We start from the raw sequence: 10,257 nt of genomic DNA on the forward strand, positions 1-10,257 counted from the left end.
ATTGGGTCATGACGAAAAAAATAATGTTCTTCCTTCATACCGGTCCGCCCAGCTTTGGCTACGTAGCTCCGCCACTTCATTTGAGGTATATGGTTGGATGCAGGTGGCTTTGCCCTTGGCAGATCGCTCGGCTCTCGGGGTAGGCTCCTTATCACCGAGGCCTATGCTGTGTAGCGCGGATGATGTTGTTATGCCTTGCTTTATATTTCCTTGCTTCATGCGGAGGTCTGATGCCTACTGAGGTGATTCTATATGGTCTTTTGCTTCCCGAGACCTGGTTCTTCTCGTATTGTAAATGTTGAGTGGTGTTAGTAGGTTTTTGCCCCGTAGTAGATGTCACGTTTGGCAAGCATCCATGGTGGGTTTCCTACTAATGCTCCAACTCGCTCACTTCCCTTTCTTATCTCCTAGTTTGGTCAGTGATTGTTTGGTTCGAATGCATTGAATATTTCCGTTAAGCTATTGATAGAACGAGGTGTGAGTCTAGTCTTAAAAAAAACTCTGCCACTAAATTTGAGGTATATAGTTGAATGATAGGCTCCCCGTATCGTGTCCACGGAAATGTCTGGACACGGTCCACAAACGGATAGTGTGCGCCTTGGAGATGCATGCACACCGAGGATACGCACAGATATCTGCCACTCTGTCCGTGTAGTACATCGTGCGTAGTAGTACTAGTATAGTACCCTGTGCCGTACGTACGAAAATTCAAAATTTAAAAAACCGGAGCGGGCAGGCGAAAGCAAACGGGCGAATCAACTTGTGATTGAGTTGGTTAGGTGGACAGTGGTATCCCCAACCCACCAGGGTTCAAATCCTGGTGCTCGCATTATTCCTGGATTTATTTCAGAATTTCCGGCGATGCGCTTTCAGTGGGAGGAGACGTTCCCGTCGACGACGAGGCGCCTACGGTGACTTCGTAAATCTTAACTGCATGTACAATGATTGATAAGATAGTCTTATCTTAAATCTTGCATGTGATTTAGAGATGACAACAAAATTTTTCTACAATGAGTCATCTCTTAGTCTTATCTTCAATAACTAGCAATTCCTAAAAATGTGGTGAGACATATTGTGCTAAGAGATCACCTCTTGTCTTCTCTTAAATAAGAGAAGACAAACCTTTTCTTATGAGTTCTTTCTCCTCCACCTCATCATCTATCCTACGTGGCACTCCTAAGATAGCACCATTGTACATGCCCTAAGATGATATGCCGGCTCAGTCTCTCGGAGGTGCTCATAGGGATAGGGTGTACGTGTGTGTGTTCATAGGGGTGAGTGTATGCGCGTGTATATGAGCGCTTGTGTCTGTACTGATGCTAAAAAAAAAAGGCGAAAGCAAACGGGCCCGGACTGCCAGCGAGACCCACATCTTGCGCAATCGCGAACGGTTGCCGCGCCGCCTTCCTTCACTTTCCCCGTCCAGCCAGGCCGGCCCCGCTGCCGAACTCGCCGTGCGTGCTCTGCTCCTTCCCACTCTGTTCCATCCCTCCCTCCCGGCGGTAGAACCGAGACCCACAGCCGGCGGCCGTGAGCCACGACCGATCCAATCCACCCACGGTGGAGCCAGCAGCATTGCGTTCCTCGGGTCGGGGTTTGTCAGAGTTCTCGCGGATGGGGCCGGCGCCGCGGGAGGTGGTGGTGATCAGCAGCTCCGACGAGGAGGAGGAGGTGCTCTCCGGTAGGTCGGCTCGCTCGCCCGTCCCCCTGGGATGGGCCGCGAAGCTCGGGGACTCGGCGGTGCCAGCACCGCGGAGGCATAAAGGTAGGTCCCGTGCCGTTCGCGCCGGCAACGACGGCGACTGCGAGGGTGATGACTGCGTAGTTCTGGACGGCGACCCGGATAAGCCGGTTGCGGTTGCGGGTGCGAAGGGGAGGAGTAGGGGGGATGGCCTGCCGGGCGAGGTGGAGATCGTTGCGGTGAAAGGCGAGGTGTGTATAACAGTATAAGTGTATTGGCTTGTTCCCTTTCATTTTGATCCTTACAAGAGCATCTGCTTGCATTTGGTGGGTAGCATACAAGCTGTAACTTGTTATGTTGAAGGCTGCGTGAAGAGATGATCAGACTGCTGATTTCATCGGTCATTTGTATTTGTTGCTTTAGAATCGATTGGGAATTTTGGTTACAGCTGAAAACTTTGTCAAATCCGTCAAAGTTGGGACTCAGATACCATCTGATTCAAATAACACAATTTTCGTGAAATTTGTGGCTTTAGAATCGATTGGAAATTTGGTTTACAGCTAAGAACATACTTTCTGATTCAAACAATATCTGATTCGTTGAAGTTGCATCATAACATACTTGTTGATTCAAATATCATAATTTTTCATCGAAGGTTCATAATTGGGTTTTCCAAAAATTAGACTATTCAAGTTGCAAATACTCCCTCCGTCCAAAAAAGCTTGTCCCTAAATGGATGTATCTAACACCAAATTAGTGCTAGATACATCCATTTGATGGACAAGCTTGAGACAAGCTTTCTCGGACCGAGGGAGTAGGAAATAAATTGTCTGATCAAGCACATAATATGGTTCCTTGACTACCTGTCCTTACTGTCTATGAATCTCTGCGGTTTCAGTTCATGTTGTATTCGACAGACATGAGGAATTAGAGCTTTTCTGAAGGAATTATACTACACCAGTTTACCTGTGGTAGCATTCCTTTATCAGTCCAATTACAGTTACATTTACATGCTATGCTTCTGCAGATAGCATGCAAGGACTTCCCTCACTTGCGCCATTCATGTTCCGAGTTGCCCTTCAGCACCACTTCTCACACAAAGCATTGCAGCATGGTAAGTAGCAAGCATTTTTACTCCATGTCCTTGATTCTGTTCGCAATATGGTTACAAAGATTATCGTAGCAGAGTAGACAGTTGAGCCTCCACAATGTGATTAAATTACTGTTTTCCAAATGCAGTGCTACTGTTTTGTATGTGATGCTCCAGCTCCATGCAAGTACTGGGGCAAAGGGCTCTTGAATGATGATCATTGCCATGCCACTGACAAGGAAACAAAGTGGAAAATACTGAGGCAGGCATTTAAGTGCAAAAGTGTGCCAGCATCTTATCCGGAGGAACGCCTGAATGTTGTGTACCAAACAACGCCATCCCCAAGACAGCAGGAATATTACGAGGAATACACACCAGAGGGGTACTCCGAGACGGACGAGGAGGCCACGGTGTGCATTGGGAACCTACCGTATGACATTGACGAGAAGGACCTTGTCCTGCTCTTCAAGGATGTCGGCATTGTCGTGTTCTCTGAGGTGAGCATTCTTAGCTCTTCATTGTCCTTGCCCGGTAACCGATATATGAAAATAGTGCCTCATATTCCTGATTCATGAGTAGTGTATGCACGACTAAATATGGTCCTGCAACTACTGGTAGCAAGACACGCAGTTCTGTACTCCCCCTGTTGTTATTGGTCATGTACATTGTTGAAATCTATAGGGTGAAGCTGCTGGAATCTAATAGTAATTGGCTGCTTTGTGAGCTTGTGTGATATCTTTATGTTGCAGATCTACCTGTATGATCTTGTTTCGACCGATGTTTGTGCTGTGTGGATATGCGGGTTGATTGCAAGATCGTTACGTATTCATTTCTAGCCACTTGGTTTGGTCATTATACTCTTTCATTTCTAGCTTCTTAATAAACTCTCAAATAATTGTCTCATCAGTGTTATTGATAGGCGGTTAGACAATAAAGTTATTAAGACATGTATGGGTTTTCTTTGTTCTGAACCACAGTTTCTACTTTGTGTCTGTGCAGATCATTTATGACAGGGAAACAGGCGAGAGCCGTGGATATGGGTTTGTCACCATGAGTACTGCTGAGGAGGCCAAGAAGGCTGTGGAGATGTACAATCGCCGTGTGAGTATGTTTTATAAATGGTAACTTGGTGCGGCTACTCTCCTCAAGTTAAAAAGGGGCCTATTCTTTTGTCGTAGCTGCAGCTCATGTGCTCATAGTTGAGCAAGCATATGATTGCAGTATGGCTGGAATGTCTTCCCCTGTTTGCATTTGCACACCTTTCATGTAATAGGATCCAGTGGTGATGTGTTGTGGTACTGGTTTCTGGTTTACATACAAAGTTAATCATTTTCATGACAGTGCCCTTGATTTCTGATTTATGGAACTCCTTAATCTGAAGCCCAACCTAATACATATCCTCATTCTGCCAATTTGTATACTAGATCATGCAATGTGTGACATAATTTTCTTCTTGCGGTTGTTATTACTTCTCGAGGCCAGTGTCACGTGTAATTGCTATGCTTAAGAATGTAGAGAATTTCATGCTTTGCTGACTTACCTTTAATCTGAACATGCAGGAGATGGACGGCAGGCCCCTGACTGTGTACAAGACAGCTGCTACCAGAGGTGCCCGGACAGAAGAAACACCGTCCCCCCATCCCAGTCGACCAGTATCTTCTTCGTTCAAGATCTATGTGGACAATCTTCCCTGGAAAGTGAGCAACTCTAACCTAAAGCAGCTGTTCAGTGACTATGGTGAAGTGGTCGGTGCTAAAGTTGTTTACCACCGCGGAAGAGAAGCCGGGCGCTCCCCGTTCGGTTTCGTCGCGATGGCGACGCGGCAGGAATCGGAGAATGCCATTTGGCACCTTAACAAGCAGGTCAGTCAGGGCATAGTCCGGTTGGTTTCCTGTCATTTGTTGTATGTACAGATGAAGCAGATTTGGTTTTACTAGGACGATCGGCATCGCAGATGTGATGCTAATTTCCAAGCAACATTTTTATTGCCCCAATGGAGTAATATGTCGTTGACACATTTTTCATGTTTTGATTTTGATGTCCGCAGGTTTGGTGGGGCCGCAAACTGCGAGTGCGAGTCGCAAGAGAGGAAGAGAGGAAGGTGAAAGTGGTCTAGATTCAGAGCCTCCATCAGCTTTCTTGCCATGCTTCTCTTTTTGCATTCACTGTTACTACCCCTGTAACAGACGAGTAGAAATAATAAGCAATTAGGCTTGGTTTCAGACGATTGGTATTTCAAAAAATATCTGTAATTTTAATCATCTTGGTTGCTGTATTCACTGCTAAAACAAAGTCCGCTACCTGTCCTTGCGTAAATCCGCCGGTGAGGGCTTGGAATAATTTTTCTCATTGCCTCATCTGGCTGTAAAAACTACAGAATAAGAAGATGCATATGTTCACAAAAGACGTCCTTTGAGGCAGTCCTCTTATGCTCGCATTTGAGCTCAGTTCTACTTCGGTTCGATGATCATAGCAGCCTTCGGCCAACAAGGGAAACAGCTCCTAAATTGAATTTGAAACCTCCAAATTTATCCATCGCAGCTTCTCATGCGTCACATGCTGCATAAGTTTCAGAAAAATTGGCCTGCTTTCCAGTCTGACCAGGAAAAACCCTGTCCCTGGTCACAAGCATGCGTAGCAGCACGTATACACACATTTTGTAAACAGATTTAACGGATTCAACATCTATAACACAACAGCTCTATACATATTGAGTAAATAGGACATTTGTCCCTTAACTCTCTCTGACACAAAAACGCAATATACGGACTTCAGGGTAAACGACACTACAGGCACGTACTTTACAACAGAGCAGTCTTTGACTCTTCAGTTCAGACTTTTTGTATGAGTACAGGCGAGCCAGGCCACTCCAGATCTATTGAGGCCCATCGGTGATTCTTCTCATCAAGCTGGCCAAAAAGTATAATGGAATAACTAGCTAGATTAGGGTTTCTAACTCCAGATACATCCCTGGGGCCTGGAGGAACTACTCTTGAAGCTCCTCAGCCCTCGCTATGTACCTTACACTTGCGGCATGATTCACAGATTTGATCCCACAATATACGCTCTCAATGCAAGAGCTCAAGACATTGCCAGATGCTTTTCTGCTTTGGATGGTGGTGTCGATAGCGGAATATCATACGATGTGCGGAAACGAACGCCGTCGCCTATGTTCCTCGATACAGGGCAGAACCAGCATAGCATGTTGGGGCCTAGGACCTGTCATAGGGGAAAGAGTTGAGAAAACTGATGCCCCATGGTTCCTGTTATACTTTTAAAAGATAAATTTACATATTAAGAAGCATTCTGAACTGGCGTTTAGTAAGAAAAAACCAAGTCCATATTTTAGGAACGCGCGAGCATGCCCCCACTATCAAGTGTGTCCACTTGCACATTTCGAAAAAGATTGAAATATTCATAGTTATGTACTGTATGAGAATATTAGCAGTACCAAAAAATTGTGCAAAAATATGCATATTCCACACTAAATAAAAGGTTAATAATATTCGCAAAAAAAAGGTTAATATGAAAAATTCCATATAAACCATGCTGGACATAAGAGATAGCAAGATGTAATAGTGGTCTGAATTTTTCTTGCCAAATTTGCAGATATAAATGGTGTCTTTATTTTTGTTAACTTTTTTTTTCTGGAATACTGCATTTACACCGTTTGAATGGACAGGTAGAAAGCGCAGTCATGGACTTAGAGAGGCTATTAACAAAGTTACTGACAAGGCATTTGCACCATTGCATGGTAAACATACTTGAGTGCTGAAGTGTTTGCGGTATGTGTAAAAGAGAAGTGATGGAAAGAGTTCTTACCGAAACAATATTATGATAGACACCGAGATCATATGGATGATGGTAAAGATTTCCAGCCTTTTCTGCCAACCACATTGCCCTAACTCCTTCATGGTACTGCAAACCATAGCTACCATTATAGATAGGCAAACAATTAAGTCCTCAAAGCGAAGGGATCCTATTTTTCAAACCTCAATAGTAGTCTTATTATGTAAGATGAGGTAAACATGCCAGACCAAGAGGATAGACAACGCCAAAGTCATTACACCCACAAAGACGCCACAAATAACCTGCACATTTTTTACATTCTTGTGTTAGTTATCTAGAAGAATGTTTTATCTGCCAGCATTTTATATGCTGAAAACTGAAATGACTTTTTCAATTCACTTACTAACGATTTTCTTGGAGAATCAATTCCTGATTGTTCATCTGTAGGCACACTATGCACTACGCCTCCAATCATCAGAGCCTGACATAAATTTGAATCTTCTCATGGTCAATCACAACACAAGCATACTCACTAAAGTAAATCAAGGATATTAAAGTACCAAAGAATAGAAGCTTGCGGTTGCAGCATACAACACAAAGACGAGGAAAATTTTGTAATTCTCATGCCCAACACAATTGTTAATCCAAATACAGTGGTGATCCTGCATAAAAAATTAGCACAAATGCGAATAAGAGCCACGCAATAGAAAAGTGCCACACGAATCATAGTCAATAATCAGCACCATTTTCAGAATACATCTCTTGCAGACACGACAATGATGCGCGCGAGGAGGTTTATAATGAGAACACTTCTGGCAGTATCTCAAATCACCACCCTGCAATGACAACATGGAGGCTGATAAGATATTATTAATAAGAATTAAATACAGACAACAAGGTAAGTTGTATCCTACTGTACATCAGCAAACACTCACATGGCTTTCACTACACAGCAATGAACATCTATTTCGGTAACATAGATTAAGCTTGCCAAATTAACTGCAGGTAATATGTATGCGCATACAAGTCCACCCATACATCATTAAGCACTCCATGGAAGACTGGGCCTATAGTTTATGTTAAGATATATGTATTATCGAATAAGTAACAAAAGTAATCTGTATGAGATTCAGGTATATCAAACTTTGTGCATTCTTGTCCCACCCTTCAGTTGAAAATGGCTCCTTTTATTCATCAATCAAATATTAACTATTGCAGTCAGGGACCCATGTTGGGTCAGGAGTATACCAGACGTACACACAGAAGTTTTGGCAAAAGATAGGTATTTTATTTTCTTATTTTTAGAAATAGGAGGGCCTCCATTTTCCATTATGGGAAACCCCGAGAAGTTCTTACAGACTAGAAGTTCTGTGCAGCAGAAAGCTAACACAAAAAGCTTGCTATATAAACATAAAAAACGGAAAATCCCTCTTGGTGACGAAGCACACAGAAAAGGTGCACCATCCAATGCTCCAACCCATAAGACCAGTCCGAACAAGGCACTGACAGCAACAGCTTGAAGCAAGCAAAAGAACCACATCTCAGTAAAATGTGCACATCTTAATATTTATACAGATCAACAATAGAGATAAAGAGTTTGTTGAGTAAAGCCGTTTGTTGACAACAGTAGTCTGTAAAGTCCTTGCGACGCAGATCGCAAGATACAGAAGCAAGGCAAAAAATACAGCGGAACAGCAGAGTTGAGAGGGAAGAGAGAGCAACTAAGGAAAAAAACAAATTTCTCTTTCATTTCTTGAGAGCAAAGACAACAGGAGTTATATATCCTTCCCTTACGATTCATATCCACCTGCTAAATAATCGGATATAACACACGCCACTACAGGTCACACGAAACACAAACATCAGCAAATTGTTAACCTCTGCTACTACCGACACCCACTTGTTCTTCGGGTTTGTCATTGGCGGTACTGGTGCCGGTCATGACATAAGCATAAATAAAATCCAAGCTGACCCATTGGTAGGACGCACAACTAACAACTGGCAGCTGTCGCAGCATTGGTTCATGTTTTTGATCAGTTGCGTCACCTTTGCGCTTGAAAATGGAAAAAAAAATCTATGCTTATTCTTTCACTTTGTTTTTTAGTATGTTGTTCCCCTTTATGATGAATGAACTTTTATATCCTTCTGACATCCTTCAAGAAATTGGTAGCGGTTCATTGTCGGCATGCTGTGTTTTTTCCTTTTGGTGCGGAACAACACAGGCTTCTTAAAATGGTGCTACTGCTAACACTAATTATTTCCATAGCTATAGTTAGAGCTGAGACTTGTATTATACTAATAGACTGTGATAAATAAGCTAAAAATAGACCAGGGGTTTAATGATATAATGACTGCTGTGTTACATTTAGTGAGTGTGAATTCTTTGTGCAAGTTAAGGATGGTGAGTGGTACACCATGCCATCATTACCTTGCTTGCCACTACAGGTCACACGAGACCCAAACGTTGGCAAATGGTTGACGTCTGCCACTAACGACACCCACTTGTTCTTCAGGGTTTGTCGTTGGCGGTACTGGTGCCGGTCATATGACATAATCATAAATAAAATCCAAGCTGACCCACTGGTAGGAGGCAGAACTAACAACTGCAGCAGATGGCGACATTGGTTCAGGATTTTGATCAGTTGCATCACCTTTGCTCTTGAAAATGGGGAACAGAAATCTATGTTTATTCTTTTAGTTTGTTTTTAGTATTGTGCTCCCCTTTATGATGAATGGATTTTTATATCCTTCCGACATCCTTCAAGAAATTGTCAGCGGTTCATTGTCGGCATGCTGTGTTTTCCCTTGTGGTGCGGAACAACGCGGGTTTCTTAAAATTGTGCTAACACTAATTCTTTCCATAGGTATAGTTAGAGCATCTCCGGCTGTTTGGCCCCCCAGCGCACCCGGTGAAGGCCTTTTGGCGTTTGCGCCGGCGGTTTTTCCGGCCTGGGGGCGATCGAGTTTCCAGCCGCGCCCCTAGGTTTCGCCCCCCAAACGCACAAAAATTCGAAGTTATCTTTCCCGCTACCAAAAAACGCCACAAGTTCAGCGATCATCATGCCACAGGTCGGCGATCGAACATAGCCAAAGTCCGGAGATCAAAAGGGTAGGAACCATAGACATGGAGCTCATCAAACGACAGGCTCCTCTGTCGTAGGGCTGGCCAAGGTCGGCGTCGGCATGGGCGTGGGTTCGGCTTCAGTGCTCGAGCTCGGCGTCGGCGTTGACATAGTCGTGGGCGTAGGGGCGGTGGTCGCCGCCGGTCCCAACATCTGGTTCAAGATGAGGCCGCGCTCTGCCAGGTACCACACCTTCACCTGCTCGTCCATCGTCGACATGTCTGCCCCCATCAAGAATGCTAGGTCGGTGTTACTCTTCTTCGCGGCGACGTTGGTCTTGAGAAGGTCGAGCTTGACGTCCTGCTTCGTCATCAACGCCGACCACCTCACACCGGATTTCTCCTCCCTCTTGGTGGCGTTGCTCTTGGCGTCGGCGATGCACTGCTCGATAGGCGAGGGGGCGCATACTTCTTCGGCGGCATGGCGGGCGGATCTGGGGAGAATGGCAGGAGCAGCGGGTGAGAAGGGGGGAGGCACTGGGGAAATGGAGGGAAAGGGGGAAAACAGCGGGAAATCGGCCGGTGTCGCCGACAGCGCGGGCCCATGCTCCTTTTCGCTTTAGCTGGTGCCCCCCC

General features: G+C 44.6%; 2 protein-coding genes across 2 annotated transcripts in view; one reads left to right on the forward strand and one right to left on the reverse strand.

Moving 5' to 3' along the window:
* Positions 1 to 1,390: 1,390 nt before the first annotated feature.
* On the forward strand, positions 1,391 to 5,279 carry LOC123062568 (31 kDa ribonucleoprotein, chloroplastic). Its single transcript, XM_044486149.1, has 6 exons — positions 1,391 to 1,932; positions 2,709 to 2,795; positions 2,921 to 3,268; positions 3,771 to 3,872; positions 4,331 to 4,633; positions 4,819 to 5,279. Exons 1-6 carry the CDS (start codon positions 1,615 to 1,617, stop codon positions 4,885 to 4,887), a joined length of 1,227 nt encoding a protein of 408 aa, XP_044342084.1. The 5' UTR covers positions 1,391 to 1,614; the 3' UTR covers positions 4,888 to 5,279.
* Positions 5,280 to 5,416: 137 nt separating this feature from the next.
* Positions 5,417 to 10,257, reverse strand: part of LOC123062569 (probable protein S-acyltransferase 16) — a 6,322-nt gene continuing 1,481 nt past the window's right edge. The window contains exons 2-7 of the mRNA XM_044486150.1: positions 7,304 to 7,396; positions 7,121 to 7,222; positions 6,964 to 7,041; positions 6,764 to 6,862; positions 6,594 to 6,689; positions 5,417 to 5,990 (exon numbers count right to left, since the gene is read on the reverse strand). Coding sequence (XP_044342085.1) covers positions 5,853 to 5,990; positions 6,594 to 6,689; positions 6,764 to 6,862; positions 6,964 to 7,041; positions 7,121 to 7,222; positions 7,304 to 7,396 — 606 coding nt within the window. The 3' untranslated portion in view covers positions 5,417 to 5,852. The remainder of the gene's footprint in view (positions 5,991 to 6,593; positions 6,690 to 6,763; positions 6,863 to 6,963; positions 7,042 to 7,120; positions 7,223 to 7,303; positions 7,397 to 10,257) is intronic.

The sequence above is a fragment of the Triticum aestivum genome, chromosome 3A (assembly GCF_018294505.1).
Source record: "Triticum aestivum cultivar Chinese Spring chromosome 3A, IWGSC CS RefSeq v2.1, whole genome shotgun sequence".
Classification (NCBI taxonomy): domain Eukaryota; kingdom Viridiplantae; phylum Streptophyta; class Magnoliopsida; order Poales; family Poaceae; genus Triticum; species Triticum aestivum.

Excerpts from the sequence above, each read along its gene's own strand:
- LOC123062568 (XM_044486149.1), top strand. The coding sequence starts at position 1,615 with ATGGGGCCGGCGCCGCGGGAGGTGGTGGTGATCAGCAGCTCCGACGAG. Across the intron at positions 3,873-4,330 it reads TGGAGATGTACAATCGCCGT|GAGATGGACGGCAGGCCCCT; the intron begins GTGAGTATGTTT and ends CTGAACATGCAG. Across the intron at positions 4,634-4,818 it reads TTTGGCACCTTAACAAGCAG|GTTTGGTGGGGCCGCAAACT; the intron begins GTCAGTCAGGGC and ends TGATGTCCGCAG.